General features: G+C 55.8%; 2 protein-coding genes across 3 annotated transcripts; both read right to left on the reverse strand.

The window, feature by feature from the left end:
- Positions 1-524: 524 nt before the first annotated feature.
- Positions 525-7,111, reverse strand: CALHM2 (calcium homeostasis modulator family member 2). Of its 2 annotated transcripts, XM_058697660.1 has the most exons (4): positions 5,305-7,111; positions 3,948-4,031; positions 2,556-3,271; positions 525-1,459 (listed from the first exon to the last, which is right to left on the reverse strand). In XM_058697660.1, exons 3-4 carry the CDS (start codon positions 3,108-3,110, stop codon positions 1,043-1,045), a joined length of 972 nt encoding a protein of 323 aa, XP_058553643.1. In that variant the 5' UTR covers positions 3,111-3,271; positions 3,948-4,031; positions 5,305-7,111; the 3' UTR covers positions 525-1,042. The 2 variants fall into 2 exon arrangements, with proteins under 2 accessions (XP_058553643.1, XP_058553644.1); XM_058697661.1 differs by lacking the exon at positions 3,948-4,031.
- A 443-nt stretch (positions 7,112-7,554) lies between these two features.
- CALHM1 (calcium homeostasis modulator 1) lies at positions 7,555-11,742 on the reverse strand. Its single transcript, XM_058697663.1, has 2 exons — positions 11,126-11,742; positions 7,555-8,737 (listed from the first exon to the last, which is right to left on the reverse strand). The coding sequence occupies exons 1-2, from the start codon at positions 11,675-11,677 to the stop codon at positions 8,255-8,257; spliced, it is 1,035 nt and encodes a 344-aa protein (XP_058553646.1). The 5' UTR covers positions 11,678-11,742; the 3' UTR covers positions 7,555-8,254.
- Between the last annotated feature and the right edge of the window lie 8,738 nt (positions 11,743-20,480).

Here is a 20,480-nt window from a genome sequence, read left to right on the forward strand (position 1 = left end):
CTTTCCTATGGGAAGTGACTGGGTTGAATGCTGGGAAGCAGGACAGGGACAAGGAGAGCATCAAAGGTTTTAGAGATGGTGGAGGCGATCAGACAAGGGTGGGCATGTGTGGGTGGTGGGGAGAGGCAGAGCTGGGGCTATCCTGGTTTTTGGTCATTAGCACTAAGTTATAGGAGCTAGTCTACCCTCCTGAGTGAGTGTTGGGTCTTTTGACTCATGGAATTTAAGGTGATCTTCCATCTGAGACAGGCCAGGCTTCATCTGTTCCCCAGATCAAATCAGATAACTGAATCTAACTATCAAGACATCATCAGCCGTAGGGCCTTCCCACATGTGGGAACATTTGGCTTTCCCTGCACCCCTGCCCTCCCTTCCATCCATTTTAATTTTGCTCAGAGTCTTTCTATCCCCCCCCCACCCCCCCCCACCCCCCGCCAATCCCAAGGGGATGGGATTTGGGCCTGTCTCCGTGACCACCAGCCTGCTGTGGCATAGCCCATCCAATAATGCAGACACCAAGCTACTCGTTTATACTAGGGACAACTTTATCAAAAATTTTAAGTATATAAAATAAAGCCAGAGGCTTACATTGGAGGGCAGCTTCCTGGCTGAGCACTGCTGAGCCAGGTATCCGCGTGCAATCACACATACGGTAAGTGCATGATCCTGCACAAGGATATCACGCTCACCTGGCTCTGCTGGCCGGGGCTTCCCAGCTTGGGAGTCCCACCGGTAAGCAGTTGTCCACATCATAGTTAATTAAGGCTCGGTTCTGGGAAAGGGCCTTTTCCCCAAAGCGGTTGACCAAGTGTTTGGTGGCAGCAGGACAGGGCGTTTCTTCAGGTCTGAGAGCCTTGCTGTCGGAGCAGACCACGTTGTCCACTAGCTCTCCACACCCCAGGGTGCTTTGTGTTCCTTGTTTCTGACCTGTTTCCCCAAAAAGTTAAAAAAAAAATCATCCCCTTCTGATGCTGTGAGCAGGCGGTGGAGTTCAGTTTGAGTCCAGGCACCGTCACGGGCAAAGAGTGCGGGAACCGGTCCTTCAGGAGGCCACCAGGGCCATCTCCACGGTTTCTGGTGCCGTGCCGTTGCCCGCCAGACCCTGGGCCCACTTGTGCAGGCGGCTGTAGAGCGGGAGGCCCTGGTTCTCGCGGTACAGATAGACGCCTGTGATGGCGTTCCACTGTGGCCGAGGCTGGGTGCCTTCCACGGGGAACCTGGCCACCAGCTCCTCGTCGTCCTTGTCGAGCGCCACAAAGCCGAAGAAGCGGCGCACGTTGTTGGCGGCCAGCACCCGCGAGTGCACCTCGGCCGTGCGCTGGAAGAGCTGGTCCTCGTTGGCGCGGTACTGTGCCCAGTAGGCCTCCTGGCGGTAACTGAGTGGTGAGCAGTAATGCTTGAGGCACTTGGTCAGGAACACCAGGATGGCCACCATGCCGATAAGCAGCCACCCGAAGAGCTGGCCAGAGAAGGGGCAGGGTTGAGGAGGGGCAAGGAGCTGCCTCGACCCTCACCCGCCCCAGGAGGAAGTGGGAGGAGCTGGTCAGAGGGCTCCGGCTGGGTTGGGCTGGGCCGAACCGAACCTCAGCCACAACCCCCCTGAGGGCAGATCCTACTCCTAGAAGGAAAACCGGCCGTTATGGCTGTGATTCCACTTCTTTGTCCTCACTCCCTTGAACTCACTTTCTCTGTTGTGTTTTGTTTGTTTGTTTAGAAAATCCTGTGCTCTCCTTGTGTCCCTCATCCCTTGCTGTTCTTAGTTAATACTCCTAGCTGTGTTTTCTGCCCCCGTCTCTGCCCTTGTTCTCTCTCCCCAGGCTGACCTCTGCTCCTTCAGAATTGAGCCACAGCTAAGGCTAGGATCAGGGCAGCAGCCACTGCGTCCTGAGTCAACACCCCTTCCTGGCTTGGGGGACTCCCCTATGACAGCAGCACTTGAAGGCTGACTTCGTGCTGGGCCGGGGTCCTTCCCGGAACAGGAACGTGTCACCTCCTAGCTGACAGCAACCGTTTCATAAGCTTGCAAGGGTTCGTGCTCAATCTGGGTGAAGTAGAGGTTTTTTTTTTTTTTTTTTTTTTTAATTTTTTTTTTTTTTTTAACGTTTATTTATTTTTGAGACAGAGAGAGACAGAGCATGAACGGGGGAGGGTCAGGGAGAGGGAGACACAGAATCTGAAACAGGCTCCAGGCTCTGAGCTGTCAGCACAGAGCCCGACGCGGGGCTCGAACTCACGGACCACGAGATCATGACCTGAGCCGAAGTCGGCCGCTTAACCAACTGAGCCACCCAGGCGCCCCGAAGTAGAGGTTTAATCTGACTGGGATCGAGGCTTAGTCTAAGCCAGAACATTCCTTTAATGTTTACAAGTTGTTTCACCAAGTCCTAACTCAAAGGTTACCCGGCTCAGACACCTGACGCTGACAATCTAGTGCTTTCCTGGAGACCTCAGCCCCTGAGGACAACTCTGCCTTTAAGGCTGGACCATCCCAGCACCTCCCCACCAGCCGTCGCCTAGGGAAGAAAGAGAAACAACTTCCCATTGCACAGCCTTACCTGGGACTCGTACTTGAGCCTGCGGGTGACCTCCTCCCGGAAGCCTGACAGGTTGGCAGGGCCCTCCCCACAAGGGAACCTGGCCAGGATTTCCGTGGCATGGTCTGGTGGGAATCCCTTTTCCCCGGCTGTGAGTGAGGAGGGGTCCACAAACTCGCTGAGAGCACAGACGTAGGCCTCACCGCGCAGCAGGGAGATGACAGACCAGGTCACGGGGGCCACGGCCGCACGGCCCAGGATGGAGCTTAGGAGGAGGAAGTTGGGGGCGGCCGAGCAGTTCTTGGTCCTCCGGTACTGGCACTCGGTAACTAGGTTCCAGGTGTGGTTGTTGAGGATGACACCGATGAGGAAGAGTGCTAGGGCGGGCACACCGATGGCTGTCAGCCCATATAGGTAGTTCCGGGCAGGTGAGCAAGGGCAGTGGAAAGCCACCACAGAGAACAGCTCCTGGCTGCCCACTGTGCCCAGTGCCACCAGCCCATTGAAAATCATCACATCCTTGCTCTTGAAGAAGAGCGATAGGAAGCGGAAGTTCTCTGCAATCAGGGCTGCCATGGTGATGAGTCGGCTGGGGGACCGACTGCAAGGGGAGGTGCAGGCGGAGCCTGGGGTCGATGGTTCCTGGTGGGACTAAGAAGGCGTGCAGGCTGGTAGGCATCTGAAGGCAGGGCGAGGTCTTGCCATCTTAGCCCCTCTAGTGGCTGGCCGAGCGCTCCCTGTGGGACAGTAAGTGACTGATAAATGTGTGCCTCTGAAAACTGAAAGGGTTTGAGGGGATCTTGTGTGGCCAGGCTGGTGAGATGGGAAGGAGACTTGGGGAGCCCCAGGGCCTGGTGGACAGGGTGGTGGCAGCCACTGCTCACTGAGACCCTGCTAGGTGCCAGGTGCTTTCCATCCCTCATTGCCCATGGTCAGGATCTCACTGTGTTGTCATATCCCCAGTGCTTGCAGAGAGGGTGGAGGCTTCCTGAGGGGGAGGGGCTTGCCAAGGTCACATGTAAGTGAGTGGCAGAGATGAGATTCATGCTCAGGTTTGTCTGCCTCAGGCACTCAGGTTCTTGTTACTCCCACAAGCTTCACTTGAAGGAGGGATTAAGAATGGCCTTGTGGCCCTGGGGAATATGGGGTTCCAAGTAGTTCTGATGTGTTAAGGGACCTAGGACTACTTGGAGGGTTTTGTCCTCAAGGACTGTAGCCCATGGGTATAACAGCTGAGTGGGTGTCCTGGTAAAGGACTTGGGCCTGACTCAGTGAGGTGGGGTGGGGTGGGGTGGAGGAAGGGAACTCGGTCAGTGGTAAGCCTGGGGCAGCGTTCCTAGAATTCATGAGAACTTTTCATTTTGGAGACCTCAGCATCTGGACTGGTTTAGGAGATCCTGGCTTTCAATGTACTTCATGACTTTTCTTTGGGTCTCGGTGTCCTCATCTGTGAAAAGAGGCCAAATCATTCTGGCCCTTGCTCTCTCCTTAGCGGTGCTGGGGGGAAAAGAAAGGGGGAAAAGTGATGCCTAATAACTGTTCTGTGTCAGAAACCCCCTACCTCACCCTGTCAAGTCTTTAGGGTGGCTCCCAGAGGTGAGGCAGCTGGCATGTTTCTCCTTCCTGCAAATATCAGGAAACTAAGGTCTAAAGAGGAGTAAGTGCCTTGCTCGAGGCCGTTAAAGTATGGAGGTGCCTGGGCAGGACTTTCGAGCCTGATGTAAGGAGGCTTGGGAAGTGGACAGGGGTGGGTCTAGCTAAGTCAGTCCTCTGTTTTCTTGGCCTCCTGACCTTGCTCTGTGCTCATCCATGAGAGAGCCCTGGTGAACCTTCCATTCCCCACCCATTAGCCCTCCCTTTCTAAGCAGCCTCCCGGGGGGCTGCCCAGCCTGCCAGGGACAGCCTTGATGGGCTAAGGCTTGACCATCCCCACCAGCCCATACCCAGCCTGCTCCGCCATGTGGTACTGGCAGCCTGCCAGGAAGTGGCTGAGGCTCCAGCCACGTTCTGTCCAGACTCCCCTTCCTAGGCTCCACCCACACAAGCAGACATTCCAGGGTGTGGCCCTATGTCCTCCCAATCTAGGGGGTGAAAAAAAGCCCACAGCCAGAAGCAGCCTGGGAGTGGTGGGATGGAGTGGGCAGCAAACAAAGCGGGGGAGACCTGCCCATATTTCCTTCTCTACCTCCTCTGTACCCGCCACCCTTCCTGGTCTCTGCCCAGGTTGCCAGATGGGCCCCCCGGCAGTGACCACGTGGGGAGCCAGGAGCAGGAGGAGGGACCTGACTCCCTCCCACTCAGCCCAGGGCCTCCGGTTGCACTCTCTGGGAAAAAGTTTATAATGTTGCCAGGGATGAATGGGTTAAAGGCAGGCTCCTCTCCCTCTTGCTCTTCCCCTCTTGGCTTCAAGTTTCCTAATGAGCCTTCATGGGGGCCCTGGGTTCAGAAGCTGCCCAAAGTGGGGTACAAGATACCTGAATCCTTGGGGTAGTGAACAGAGAAGAAACCAGGCCATTGGCTGAGACTACCGGCCCTGTCTCGCAGGCCAAGAAGGGGTCACATCTAGGCATGGGTGGGACCTCTGACAACAGCAGTCGGGACAGAAAGTGGGACAGGCTGGGAGGGGCACAACTGGCGGGGCCCAGAGTGAGGAGCCTCGGAGGGGCCTTTCTTCCCAGGACAATCCCTCCGGGTGGCCTTGAGCAGCCCGCCCATCCTCCCCATCCTCCCCGTCACCTGGCACACCCCAGAGAAGGGCCCTTCCTCTTACCTGGGGCCAGTTGCGGGCGACAACCAGTGGCTTCAGCCTCCGCGGGGCGTGGGCCTGCAGGGCGGCCCTGACCCGAAGTGCTTTCGGGCTGTCTTGTGCTTTCTTCTGTACTGGAGCAGGGAGCTGGAGACCAGCAGGGCCTGGGCTGGCCTGGCGCTGTTTTCTAAGAAGTTTTAACTCCAGGAAGAGAAGGAAACAGCAGGATGGAACTCGGGCAGTAGCAGTGAGTGGAAAAACAGCCTCCCTCGGGCGCCAGGCAGGGGAGGGCGGGTGGTGAGGGCGGTGCAAAAGGAGAGGAAGTTGGGCTGCCTGTTTAGCAGCGCCTGGCCCGCGCCTGCCCTCCTGAGCCAGCTGCACACCAGGGGGACCAGTTCAGGGGCCAGGCAGGGGGGCCCTCCGAGAGATCCTGCCCGGGCCTGTCCTCCCTGCCAGTGTCAGGAGTGCGCTGTCCGTGCTTGACCCCCACTGGACAAGAGCTGCCACAGAGGCCCCAGGAGGGTTGGAGGAGAGGCGCCACCAGACTGATGCTGACTGCTAGCAGGATGCACAGGCCACGGCCTCCCTCCCTTATTCTGGCTCCTCTCCCTCAGAGCCGCCCTGCACCTGTCGGTCCTCCTCCCCACCACTGGGTCTTCTGTCCATACTTCAGCTAACTCCCCCGGCACTGCTTCACATCTCAGGAGGGCTGGCACCGTGATTCTCTGAGGCCCTGTGCGCGGATCACCGGATGGTGGGTAGAAATTACAAGAAGGCGAGTTGCCGCAAGAACCCCTTTGTAACCATCAGAGCTGCCCAGCCTGTCCCAGAAAGCGGTCATGAGCTCCCCATCTGTGGGAGTGTGCAAGCTGAGGCTGGAAAGTCACGGGTCAAGAATTCTAAAAGGGAGAGCCCTGTCCAAGGAGAGGCGAGATGAGCCCTATGATTAAGGGAAAGACCTCCCTCAAGATCCCCCCTGTGTCATCTCTGCAACGTTTGTGGTTCTGTGACGGTGGGACTGCCGAGTGCCACGCTGGCCTCCCTGAGTTGTGCTTGTCCCTGTGCAGAAATGAACGGAAAGGACCAGTGGTTATTATTCAGATCCTACCAGGTGCCAAACACCATTCCAGATTCTTCCTCAAAAGTTCTCCTCCTTTATCCTCACCATAATTGTGAAAAGCAGGTCTTTTTAAGATCTGGTTTTCACATAGACACACTGAAGTTTGGAGGGATTTGGTGAGGTCCTATAGCTCTAGTTCTTGAACCCCAATCTGCCTGACCCAAAATCTTGCTCTTTCCTTGGCGTTTGTACCTCCTGATGTGCTGGGCGTGTCCTCCTCCCAAATAATGAAAGGAGCTCAGGCTGAGTCTTAGAAGTGGGAACGGAGGGAAGAGTAGTTGGGAAGAAGGGAAATTATTAAAGCGATGTTGTAGGGATCAAGATCAAAATGAATTCCTAGATGAGTGGGACTTACATCTTCCTGGCCCTCAATTCCCTCCTCGACAAGGTGTCTCCAGTTCCTTATGTCGCCCTCCCCGTTCTGTCCAGGGTCGGATAAGCTGTCAGGTTCAGAAATCTACAAACACATTAGCCACTGCATACTGAGTACCTATTCTGTGCTTTACACCCTTCACCTGTTTCATGATTATAACAACCCCATCAGGTAGGTGCCCCATTATACAGATGAGGAAACTGAGGCACAGAAAAGGAAGCAGTTGGCCCGAGGGACACAGTTTGTAACTGGTAGAGTCAGCATGTGACCCAGTTTTCTCTGGCTCTGGAGCCTGAGCTGTTTCCACTGCAGGCAGCTCCCCTTCCACTCCTCCACCCTCCTCCCCGTCTCAGGGCAGAGCCTCTTAGCACTCTAGAGACCCCTTCCCAGGGAGTAGGGTTTCTGAGAAAATGGGAAAAATTCAGCTTTTTTTCTAAATGCCTGAGCTCAGGGGAGGTCTGATTTTCCACAAGACCTGGATGTGAAGGAGGTGTTCAGGTGGTCTCCAAGGACCCCTCCAAGAGAGGGTAGTATGGTCTGAATGTGCCTCCCCCGCCATTCATGTGCTCAATTTTAACCCCCTAGGGTGATGGTACTAGGGGGAGGGGCCTCGGGGAGGCGCTTAAGTCATGAGGGCAGAGCCTCATGAATGGGATTAGTGCCTTGACCAGAGGCTCCAGAGAGCTCCCTTGAGAAGGTGCCGGCTTTGAACAAAGAAGATGGCCTCCATCAGAACGTGACCGTGCCGGTGCCGTGATGTTGGACTTCCAGCCTCCAGAAGTGTGAGAAGTAAATTTCTGTTGTTTATAAGCTACTCAGTCTGTGGTATTTTGTTACAGCAGCTCAAATGGCTAAGGCAGGAAGACTTGTGCTCAGCACTAAATAAATATACTCAAGTTGTTGGGTGGCCTCTGTGGTGACTACGCACTCTGGCTTCCCCTAAGTAGACAGAACTTCTGGCATCTTGTGTCATCACCTAGCACTGCAGGTGTGTGACATCGGGTGAGGCTGTGGGCCATGTCCTCACGGCCCACTCTCAGCCTCGTTCAGGATACTGACCCAAATCAGGATTCCTGCTTTGTGAGATGACTGGAGGTCCCCCTCCCCCCCACTCCCTGAGACTTGCGCATAAGGGAGCAGAGACGGTAGCAATTCAGAGCAAGGATGGCTGTAGAACCTGAGAGGAGATAGCGAAGCAGGGGTGAAGTGGCTTGGGAGGGGCTGGTCAGGTGGGAGTTTGCTCCCCCCCACGAGCCAGTTCTGAGCCCTTCTGACTCATATTGCTGTGTCACCGCTGGAGGACTAAGGTCCCCGTCCAGCTCCAAATTTCCTGCCTCAGTGGTAGGTAAATGCCCGGGCATGTGGGTCTGCTCCGGGGGCCTACCGCCCGGAACCTACAGACTTCATCTTCCCATCTGGTTTGGGGGTCTGAGAAGCCATGGGCTCAGACCCCCTCTCTCTCCTCTCCGCTTGGCCACAGCTCACACTCTGCTGAAGTAGGCGGCCACCTCCTTGCGTGGAGGCCGGGGCCCGCCGCCCGCCCAGCCGTTGCCCACCGGCGGCTCCTCCTGGCCCAGCCTCAGGGGCGGCTTGCATTTGTGCCAGCTCGTGAGCAGCCTGTTCACGGCGCCTTGATCCGTGATGCCACGGAGCTTCTCCCTCTCCTCCTCAGCACCCTCGGGGGGCGCTGGGGCAGCCGAGCCGGTGGGGTCCGTGGCCAGTGCCCCGTGGGCGTGACCCAATTCCAGGTCGTGGTTCATGGCCTCGAAGAACTGCTGGATGCAGACCTTGGCGAAGGCCTTGGCGTGTTCCGTGCACGTCTCGTCGAAGAGCTTGCGCTCGATGTCGATATAGTGGGACCAGTACTTGCTTTTGAGGAAGGCGGCCTGTGTGAAGCAGGGCCGCACAGAGCGCACCACGAATGCCAGCAGTGTGGTCATCAGCACGAAGGACCAGCCCAGTGCCTGCAGGGGAGAGAGGAGGGAGTCGGCTGGCCTTGCTCTCCAGCCTCCCAAGCCTGCCTAAACCCCCCAAAGCACTCTGTATGTCAGGGCCTTTAGGGAAAAGAGGACTGACGGGGCGAATGATCTTACCTCTTGGCCTCCATTTCCTTTTCCGTCAAATGGGCACGGAAATGGGATCATGTGAGTAAAATGCCCCACGTGTGGGCCTGGCACTCAGTGCACAGGAGTTAACCGGGCACACCTTGGAATTAGGCTGCCTGGCTTTGGACCCTGTCTCCAGTCCTTACCAGTTGACCAGGAGCAAGGTGTCTGGCTTCTCTGTGCCTCAGTTTCCCCAGGTATGAAACGGGGTTGTTGACGGTACATATCTCATAGGGTTTCTGCGAGGACTAAATGTAATAATACACGGCACACAGCCTGGTACGTGCTTAGCGCTCAGGAACTGTTAGCCACTATTATTATGTCCTCCTTCACCTCCCAGGGCCAGAGTGACCCTTCGTCCTCTTAGTCTGGTACCTATCCTCTGGCTCCCGGCATTGTCTGCCTTTCAGTAGCTAGCACTACACGAGGCTTCTCTGTGTGGGCTCTGAGTTGGGCCCTGAAGGGTCACGGAGACAAATAAGACAGTTGCTCAGACTCTGTGCTGAAGAGCCCTAGATGCTTGGGTGCCAGATCCGCTCTGCTGATAGTTCAGTCAGGCCCGGGGCAGGACGCTCTCCTAACCTGGGCTTCTGGATCAGCCCCCAGCTGCACAGAGAAGTGTCTGGCCGGATCAGGATGCGAGGTAAGCGCCTGTAATTGGAGCTGGTGTTGTGGCAGAGCACACACGGACTGGGTTGCTGCAGAGCAACTGGGTTGCTTGGTCGGGGAGCGGGGGGGGGAGAGCAGGCATCCCCTGTGCTGCTCCAAGAGGAAATGCATACCCCGTGGGGCTGGAGATCTTCATGTGTGTTTTTTTTTAATTTTTTAAAAATGTTTATTTATTTTTGACAGAGAGAGAGAGAGAGAGAGAGAGAGAGAGAGACAGAGAGAGCATGAGTGGGGGAGGGGCAGAGAGAGAGAGAGAGAGAGAGAGAGAGGGAGACACAGAATCCGCAGCAGGCTCCAGGCTCTGAGCTGTCAGCACAGAGCCCGATGCGGGGCTCGAATTCACAAACCGTGAGATCGTGACCTGAGCCGAAGTCAATCGCTCAACTGACTGAGCCACCCAGGCGCCCCAAGATATCTTCACGTTTTATGTAAAGCCAGAAATCTGAATTTTATGGGAAAATTTCTGGTTTTCAGAGGAGGTTGACCAATTCCAAAATTTAATTTTGAATTCACTTGGAAGGCCAGATGAAACATGTCTATAGGCCAGACAGCGTGTCCCCTGGGGGACCTTTTAGTTTATGATGCAGTGGTTTAAAGGTCGGGTGGAGGGACAGTTGCCCCAGGCCCTGAGGCCTGGCACGATGGCGCAAGTGTCCACAAGGGAGGGCGTGGTTTGGGAGGGAAGCAGAGCTCGTACACTCAGAGTGCGACATCCATGTGGTGGTGGTGACACGGGCTCCACAGGAGGGCCGGAGATGGGGAGCCAGGGGTCTGGACTTGCCAGAGCAGAGTGTTTCTCTAGCCCTGGCAGGGCAGGCCCGGCCCCCTGCCCCTCCCCTGACAGCCCCTGGTCCATCAGCTGCCAGGGCCCGCTGCCGCTTCCTACCTGTGCTGCAGCGACTGCTGGGGAGGCCTGGGGGCTTAGGTGGGGGACGTCCAGGGGGCAGAGGATGAGGGAGTGGGGCTGGGGAGGACCAAGCTCTGGCCCATCAGTGGGCCCTCCACCCCTGCCTTTAGGGTGCATCCCAACAGTACATCCCCTCACCCAAACCCTCCCTTCCAGGGGACCCAGGACCGCCGGATCCCACTCCCTGAGCAGAGGGGCACCTGCTGGGGGCATTTGCCAGGGAAATGTACCCAAATGGTCCAGCCACCCGCCTGCCTCGCCACCGCCCCGGCCTGGAAGAAGAAAAGGATGCAAATACACCAGGCTTCTAAGCCGGAGCTCAGGATGGAGAAGGTGGGGCTGCCTGAGCTGTTGGGTCCACTCTAGGGGTCTCGAGACAGGACGGACCTCTGGGCTGAGGTAGCCACATCACTTTTCCCAGGTGGTGCTGATCCAGGGAAGACACACGGCTCTGCCTTCAGAAGTCCTGGCCTCAGTTGGGAAAATACGCCCCTGTCCCAAAGAGCTTCGTCTGAGGGGGAGACCCAGCCCAGTCTGGGGAGCTCCAATCCATTGAGAAACACGACTGTACCCTGAGAAAGCCCCGTTTCAAGAAGCGAGGGATTGGGCCTTGCCAGAGGGACCCCAGGCTGTGAGGGGAGACCCATACCAAGGCCGTGGCACCCCCTCACCTGGGAGATGCAGCGCAGGTAACGCACGGCCACCTCACGGGCCAGCAGCCAGTCGCCGTCATAGATGTCGGGGCAGGGCACCCGGGCTAGCAGGCGGGCGAGCTCGGGTGGGGGCAGGCCGGGCGCCAGGCTGCCGTTGCCCAGCACGGTCACGGGCACGGCAGTGCAGAAGGCACAGAGGAAGCACTTGCCATCCAACAGTGTGACGGCCACCCAGACGACGGGAGCGATGAGGGCCCGCTGGGCCATGGAGCAGAACATGTAGCGCAGCACGGCAGGGTCTTTGGCCCGGCGGCCCGGGGGCCGCTTCCACTCTTCGGCCAGCATGGACACGTTGTTGTTCATGACCAGGCCGAGCAGGAAGAGCACCAGCGGGGGCGCCAGCAGGATGCCCGCGCTGTAGGCTGCGTTGTAACCGGGCAAGCAGGGGCAGTTGAAATCGAAGGCAGAGTACATCTGGGCGCTGGCCAGTGCCATGATGCCGCAGATGCCGTTCATGAAGGACTCCTGGTTGGACTGCAGGAACTGGAAAATCATCCGGAACTTGTCCATGGCGCCTCCCCCCTCAAGGGGCCTGACGGCCTCCTCCCGCCTCACCGCTGCTTCAGGATGGCCCCCGTGGCCCACTCTGCCCAGGAGGTGCCCGCCTCATGGCAGAGACGGGCAGAGCTCAGGGCAGTGGCCGAGGTCACCGTGTCTTTGAGAAACCTTCTAGTCAGGGGCTGGCTGAGAGGGCACAAGCCATCCAATCCTGTGCGCGCAGCCAGGGCTCTGCCCCTCCCTCCCTTCCTGCCCCTCCCGGGCTTCTCTCTCCACAGCTGCCTCCGGCACTGGGAAACCAAGAGGGCCACACCTGACGGAGACCAGTTCTCTGTGGGTGTGGGAGGAGCGAGGGGAAGGAGGCTCAGATGCAGGCTGGGAAGATACCGTCTCCAATAAGGTTGGAGTTTGGGAGAATGCAGGGCTGTGGCAGGGCCTCAGCTTCTTGACCTTTTCCCCTGGGCTCCTGGGAAGCGTGTCGCCCTCCTTCTGCCCTTCCCGTTGGGTCTTTCCTCTGTGCTGTATCAGGGTTCGAGAGGGCTCCTTGGTCGGTTAGGACAGTGATGGTGTGCATGATAAGGTAGTGATGGCAGTGATGGTGGATGGTGGTGGGGATGGTGGGGATGGTGGGGTTGGCGGTGGGGATGGTGGGGATGATGGGGATGGTGGTGGGGATGGTGGGGATGGCGGTGGGGATGGTGGGGATGGCGGTGGGGATGGTGGGGATGGTGGGGATGGTGGGGATGATGGGGATGGTGGTGGGGATGGTGGGGATGGTGGTGGGGATGGTGGGGATGGTGGTGGGGATGATGGTGATGGTGGTGGGGATGGTGGGGATGGTGGTGGGGATGGTGGGGATGGTGGGGATGGTGGTGGGGATGATGGTGATGGTGGTGGGGATGATGGGGATGGTGGTGGGGATGGTGGGGATGATGGTGGGGATGGTGGGGATGGTGGTGGGGATGATGGGGATGGTGGTGGGATGGTGGGGATGATGGGGATGGTGGTGGGGATGGTGGGGATGGTGGTGGGGATGGTGGGGATGGTGGTGGGGATGATGGGGATGGTGGTGGGGATGGTGGGGATGATGGTGGGGATGGTGGGGATGATGGTGGGGATGGTGGGGATGGTGGTGGGGATGATGGTGATGGCGGTGGGGATGGTGGAGATGGCGGTGGGGATGGTGGGGATGGCGGTGGGGATGGTGGGGATGGCGGTGGGGATGGTGGGGATGGCGGTGGGGATGGTGGGGATGGCGGTGGGGATGGTGGGGTTGGTGGTGGGGATGGTGGGGATGGTGGTGGGGATGGTGGGGATGTTGGGGATGGTGGTGGTGACAGTGGTGGTAGGGATGGTAGGGATGGCGGTGGGGATGATGGTTGTGGTGGTGATGCTGTTGGTGCTGATGGTGGCTATGGTAATGGTGATGATGGTGACAGTGGTGGTGGCGACGGTGGAGATAGGGCTAATGCAGCCTCTCACAGTGCAAAAAGCCTTGAATCTGGAGTCAGAGGATTTGGATCTGCAAGTTTGCTGGGTCCCCTCCCTGCTTGGCAGGGCGCTATGCCTGTGAGCATAAAACAGGTGCTTTTATGTCCAGTCTGCTTGTGTCGCTGTGAGTGTGCCCGTGTATTTATGGACTGTGGATGAGAAATCCTTTCCCAGCTGCACCTCCCGCCTCTACTCCCCCAGATCAAAAATTAAAGGGGTGGGGCTGTGGGGTTTTATGCCTGGAGCTGTGGCATGGAAGTCTGAATATGTGGGGAGCCAGGCCAGGGCCCCTCCATCAGCGTATCAAAGTGGGGCAGAGCTGAAAGGGCTCCCTTTGATGCTGCCAGTTCTCCCAGAAAAACAGGTCTGGTCCAGCTCCAATCAAATGGGGCTGAGGCAGAGCAAGGGCCTGGATGGAGTGGCTCCTGTGTGTCCCTATGTGTGCCCGTGTGCGAGCTCCCTGTGGCTTTGGGCCTCTGTGTATCTGCATGTGTGCAAGTGACCATAGGAGAGGTCTCTGTGTCTGTGTGTCTCTGCATGACTGACAAGAACTGGCACCGCCTGGGGCTTCCTCCGTGTCTGGCCACATGCATCACCTTGTGTAATGCTCCCACAATCCTATGGGAAAGGTACCACTGTCCCTATTTTACAGAACCGGGGACCAAGGTTAAGGCTTAGGTGAAGTTACTAGCTAAAGGTTACCCAGCTTGTAGGTGGAGGAGTTGAATTCAGACTAGGTGGGAGTTGGGTGTGAAGGGGAGGGCAGGGGAGTATTATTTTTGCCTTTTTCCTCCGGCTGTATCAGGTTCTCCTGTTCTACTAGTCTGGATGGAAATGCTAGGTATCACAAGTAGGATACAGGTAGGGAAGGATATTGTTCCCCTCAGTCCTCAAGCTGGAGCATCTAGGCTGGTGGCACCTGCAGGACCTTTTAGGGGGCCCTCCAGAGGTGCACCCACAGGTGCAGAGCAGAATGAGGGAGATACAGCCAAGGAGGTGTGTGTCCCCAGACGTCTGCTGCAGCATCAATGTGCGTGGTAGACAAGGGTTCTGAGCTGCCGGCAGAGCCTAAAACACAGCCCCAGGTGTAGAGGGGTGAGGCTGGGGGGCGGGGGGGGAGGGTGCGGTGTAGGAGCCCAGGAGCCCGGAAGGGCTGCTTGAATCTCTGTTTTCTACCGTGGGCACAGCTCCCTGTTTGTAGCTGATGTGCCCCTTTAGTGGCACCCAAGCTGGCTACCAGCTCGAACCTCTTTCTTACTCCATGCCATGCTGTATCCATTCTTTGCAAGTTCTAACTTGCACATTAGTTTAAAATACTTGACATGAAACAGTTTGATTGGATTCGAAACCCATTATTCTCGTTATCATCACCAGAATTTTGTTCACAGTTATTGAAAGCAAATATTAAATATTAGACATCAGTTTGGAATTTATCACTCCCCCTTGGGTCAGGGCTTTCATGGGTGGTAATGGTCAAACATTTGAAAAGGTCATCATTAAAGAGCTTTGGGGTGGGGGGTGGAATAAAATGGGTGAAGGAGGTCACTTTGCCCCGGTGTCATGTGCCGATGTTATCAGTGAGTTGATCCAGTGGGGTGGGAAGAAGATTAGGAATCTCTCAGCCTCGAAAAGAGGGTGGGGAAGAGCAGGTGCTCTCTAGGGAGAAGGTAGAGGTGGCCTCTTGAGCACCAGGTGAGACCAGAACTGTGTCAGAGACCACAGAGGGGACACAAGGCTGCATGGGCGGGGGGGGGGGGGGCAATTCCTTAGCCATCACCCCTTGACTTGTGCTGTCCTCCTCTTGGAATACCATCTGCCCTCACTCTTGCCCACTCACGTCCACTTCAACGCCCTGCCCATTCACTCATTGTTTCTTTTGCTGAACAGTCAAGAAACCATGTTACAGGGTGGTTAAGAAGCAACCTATCCAATGGCCTGGGTTCAAGTCTCAACCCTGCCATGTACCAGCCAGGAACCTCGGGCAGGTAATTTAACCTCTGGGTGCCACAATGTTCTTGTCTGTGGAATGGGGACAAGTAAAGAGCCTACTGCTCAGGCTGTTGTGGGGATTCCGGGAGATACTGCAGGTGGGAGTGGAGTGGCAAATCACCCTTATAATAACCTTGGAATGGTAATAATTATTAGCTCTGTACTTGAGCTTCAGTAGTGCATTTTGAAAATCTCTATTTGTTTCCTATTACCACTGTAGAAAATGACCACAAGTTTATTGGCTTAAAACAGCACAAGTTTTATTTTCTCACAGTTCTGGGAGGTCAGGAGTCTGAAATGGGTCACGACAGGCTAAAAATCAAGGGGTTGGCAGTTGTGTTCCCGGGGAGAATCCATTTCCTGGCCTTTCCCAGCTTGGAGAAGATAACCACATTCCCCCGCTCACAACCCCATGTCCCTCCAGCCTCTGCTTCTGTCGTCACTTCTCCTCTGCCTCTGACCGTCCCACCTCCCTCTTCTAAGAACACTGAGTGCATGGGTAATCCTGACTAATCCAGGATAGTCTCCTCATCTCAAAATTGTTAGCACAATCACATCTGCAAAGTCCCATTTGCAGGTAACCCACTCACAAGTTCCAGAGATCAGGAGGTAGACTTTGGGGGTCCATTACTCTTATCTGCTGCGGTTGGGGTCTTTGGTAGTGGATTCAGCAGTGTTTTGTGTCTTCTGCACCTCTTCCCTGTAACCCCCCAGAGTGTGACTGGGTGTAAATGGAAAGCAGGATATCATGACCCTGCTCAAACTTTTTGATGCCTTGGGCGGCAAACTCACCCACGGCCACTACTGTGGGATGTGCACTGGCCCCTTCGCCTCCAGCCTTCAGGGGTGGTCCTGGCACCCACCAGTGCCGGTGGGTCCCCTCCAGCTTGGAAGAGTTAAGCGTGTCATGAAAAGCAGCATGCAAAGGGGGCCTGTGGGGAGCGGGTGCTGTACCTCTAGGGAAATGCCCAATTTGCGTAGGAGAGCACGAGCGTGTGGTGTTCAAGCGGGCATTGCCCTCAACCAGCAGCCATGGGAGTACCCAGAGAACAGGGCCGTGTAGGAGGCAGGGACCATCAGCGACATGTGGCTGCCGAAGCAGCTCAAGGACTGTCAGCTGTGTTATCAGAGGTATAACGCCTTTACCTAAGGATATAATGCCACTCTCTTCTGCATCAGCTAAACTGTATCAAAGGTTGTATATTGTGGCAGAAACCAGTAGCGCTCATCAGACATTCTATGTGCTTCCTCACAATCCCCAGCCCATGTTCCAGGCAGGTTGGAGCCACATGGTTGAGTTCTGGCATAGAATCCCCCCAACCCCCACCTCTTACCACTCTTCCTGCTCTTTTTCTTTCTGTCTCTTGGACCCTGGACAAGGTGTAATACACGCCTCTGGGCCCCACCCGGCCTTGTCAGCATTCGCTTCCACATTCTGAAGGCTGCTCATAGCACACCCGGGACACTGGCCCAAGGCCAGCTGGAGGTACCTGAGTTAGTGTCCCAGTAAATGACTGTTGGAAATTGGTAATAAACACTCCACTCCTTCCCGCCTGGGTTGGGATGACTCCTGCTCGTGGCTCCCAGAGTTGTTCACAGCAGTGACTGGCTGGCTCCCCACCTTTTGCTGGCTTTCTTCCCTTTTCTAAAACTTTCTGTAATGTTTATTTTTGAGAGAGAGACAGAGACAGAGCGCGAGTAGGGGAGGGCCAGAGAGAGAGGGAGACACAGAATCCAAAGCAGGTCCAGGCTCCAAGCTGTCAGCACAGAGCCTGACACGGGGGTCGAACTCCCGAACCGCGAGATCATGATCTGAGCCGAAGTCAGACGCTTAACTGACTGAGCCACCCGGACGCCCCTACGCATTGCATTTTAAGCAGGACACTGACAAACAAGAACACCCAGAGTTCTAAATACTTCCAACCTATTTCTGCCCATCTCCACCTTAATCCAGGTTCCGCTAGCTCTTGCCTCCTTCTGAAGTGCACGCTGGCCCCTATCAAGCTATTCTCAGGCTGCAGACAGTGTGATTTTTAAAGAGTGGACATCTGATTATATGACCACATTCTTAACTCCCTTCAATGACTGAAGTAAACAAATCCTTAACAGGCTCTGCATGCCCATGTGGGAGCTGGGCCCGGGGCCACTCTGCTCCCAATACCTACTCTCCAGCTCACTTGCCTGCTTTCAGTTCCTCAGACAGGATAAATCCCTCCTCATCTCACAACCTTTGCATGTGCGGTGTGCCTTCCCCCAATGCTTCTCCTACCCTTCACCTGAGAAATTTCTGTTTATCCTTAAGACCGCAGCTTAGGGGTGCCTGGGTGGCATCCGACTCTTTTGACTTTGGCTCAGGTCATGATCTCATGGTTTGTGGGTTCGAGCCCTGCATTGGGCTCCGTGCTGACAGTGGGGAGCCTGCTTGGGATTTTCTCTCTCTCTCTCTGCCCCTCCCTAACTCCCACATGTGTGCTGTCCTCTATCAAAATAAATAAACCTAAAAAAAAAAAAAAAGACCTCAGCTTAATGGTCCGTCTTCAGAGAAGTTCCTGAACCTTTAGCTTAGACAGTTCTGCTGATATAGGCTTTCCAGCCTCCTGGATGTACTGCCCTTTCCCTTTCCCAGCACTGATTACAATTTGAGTTCCTTGTTTTGGAGGGGCGGGTTTATTTAATATCTGGGGCTCCCACTGGACCATAAATGTCCAAGGCCCACACCTCTTTTGTTCACGTCTGTGCTCCCAATGCTTGACACAGTGTGCCTGGTTTAGTAGATGCTCAGTTAGTAAGTGCTAGATGAATAAATACATGAACAAATGAATAAGGGAAAGAAGTGAGCCCTGGATCCAGGTAACTTTGAGAGGAGGCAGGAATTCAGACCCAAATAGGAGGCAGTCCTGCCACTCTGGCTCTGGGCTTGCTGCCAGGGTTGGGTTCTGTGAGCAGAGTGGGGAGGGCTAAAGAGTAGCTCCTCCTTTATGTGAAGGGTGGCTGGCTGGGTGGGAGCGGTGGGCAGGAGGGGCTGGGCCCATTCAAAACTCACTGCCATGGTAACAACCAGCGTCACTTCCGCTCTGCTACCATCTGCCGTTTCGGACCATCTCCCATTGCTTTTCTCTAGGTCCTTAGGGACACTGTCCCCACCCTACAGCCCTCTCTGCCCTTCTCCTGCAGAGCAGATCAAACAGAGGCAAGGGGCGGTCATTTCATTTGGCCTCAAAGGCCTGGGCAGAGCTGGCCTCTCAGCAGAAAACTCCCTTACCTTCTGTGAGACCCTGGAAAGTGGCAGCACGTTAGTGTGGACATGCTTTACTCTCCTTGTACTTTGGGGTCCTGGTGCCCTTCCCTACACATGGGTGCTGAACGTCCCTCCTGTATCAGTATCCTAAAACAGGCAGGCCCCAAACCTCCCACCTGTTCTTTATAACCCTGGGGGTGTGGGGGGCACATGCCCAGGGATTTACAGGAATCTTACAGAAACCCACCCATCTCTTCACCAGGACACCTCCCTGGGTGAGAAGCCTTCTGTCCTGAACAGTTACCAAGACCCAATGATTTTCCCTCAGTCCTCCCACTCCTGGGTCTGTCTGAAGCTCAGAATTTATTGCTTCTCCTCCCCCCGTCTTGGAATTCATGCCTCCCTGGCATCCTTCTGGACTCTTCGCCCATGATTGTTCCTCTTTCTCCTCCAAAGCTCTACAGGTCTTGGTCCTTCCTCTTCTCACTTAAGCCTCTCTCTTCCTGGGCCTCCCCATTCCTGCAGCTTCAAACATCACTGCCATGTCCTTCCTCCTGACCTTGCTTTTGTACACACTTGCCTTTCATGTCCAGTTACCTGCAGGGTCAAGCCAAAGTCCTGGCCTAAACCTCCTGTCATCTTCCCCTTCTCACGCAGAACTGCAGCTGTCCAGGCCCAGCGTACACTTCTAGTACATTTCTGCCTTGCCCCGCTGGCCACTGTGTCTCCCAGAAGAGAGGCCCTGTGTATAGGGTGTGGTCAGGAGGGCTATCACCAAGAGTTGGCTGGGGCTTGGGGAATGAGCTTGGGCGCCCATGACGGCTGCTGTCCTGGGAGGCGAGGGTCTTCAGGAGCAGGCGGGAGGCTTCCAGCCGTGTCCTTCACTCCCTGGTGGGGTGGCACACACTGCTCCAGGCATCTCCCTCTCAGGGGATGTGAGCAAATGGTGGACGGACAATGACAAAGAGGTTTGGGCTGGAAAGCACAGCATTTGGGGACCTCAGAGGGCAGGGACACATTTGAGGACTGTCCAGCGCTGATCCAGAGATTCTGTCACTGGATGCAGGGCTCAGGGAGCAACTCTTGGTGGGGCTCACTGGAAGCGGGCTCCTCAGCCCCCCGCCCAGTCCTTCATTTTTGCCAGGTTGGACTGCACACTGCTCCATTTGCTTGTTTGCTCCCTAGCTTGTGTCATAGCTCCTTTCCAGACTGGAAGCGCCATTAAGATAGAACCCTGCCTCTCCGTGCGTCCTGCTCTCTGGCACTGTAGGTATTCCATCAATGTTTGTTGAATGAATAAATGAAACATATGCTGCCCCTTTCCCGGTTCTTTGCCTTTGTTCTTGCTGTTTCCTCCCTGTAGGTGCCCTGCGGCCCCACTCCCGTCTCTGGCTCCACTTGTCAAAACCCTCCCTCTCCTTCCAGACCCATTCAAATAAAGCCTTCCCTGATCCCCCAGCTTGGAGCCATTCTTCTCCATGCTAAATCTCTGTGGCACATGGCTTGCCTCTGTCATATCACTTATGTCTTTTGCTTTGGATTATAATTATTTCTGTACCCGTTTCTGTCCCCCTATTAGACAGTGAGCTCCTTGAAGGCAGGGCATATCATCTGTGTATTTTCTCTTCCCTATTCCCTGACACAATGCTATCTAGGCAATAGGAGTTCTGTAAGTGCATAGTGTAAGAAGGCAGGGGTATTGATTACAGTCGGTGGCTTTTTACTGTGCCAAATGCTGCTTCCTTGCAGCCCAAAGTGGGGTCCCTGAGCCCGCTTACCTGAGCTGAGAGCTCACTGTACTGACCGGGCCATCTCTAAGATCTCCCACCTTTCCTCCCCACCCAATCCCTGCTAACACTTTTGCTGAATCATGCTCCATTTCAAACATTTGCATGGCCTGACCACAGCATGGTAGATGGGGGTAGGCTGAGCTGCAGGGATTGTCCGGTCATACGAGTCTCTTGGCAAGAGCCCAGGAAAACAGAGATTGCCTGATACGGAGGGGGCTGGGCTCCAGGGAGCATCCAGGGGCCCCTGCACGGCCCCCCAGGCCCTGAGACGAGAAAAGCATGGGGTGAACCCAGGTTTGCATGTCTG

Source organism: Neofelis nebulosa, chromosome 13 (assembly GCF_028018385.1).
Source record: "Neofelis nebulosa isolate mNeoNeb1 chromosome 13, mNeoNeb1.pri, whole genome shotgun sequence".
NCBI lineage: Eukaryota > Metazoa > Chordata > Mammalia > Carnivora > Felidae > Neofelis > Neofelis nebulosa.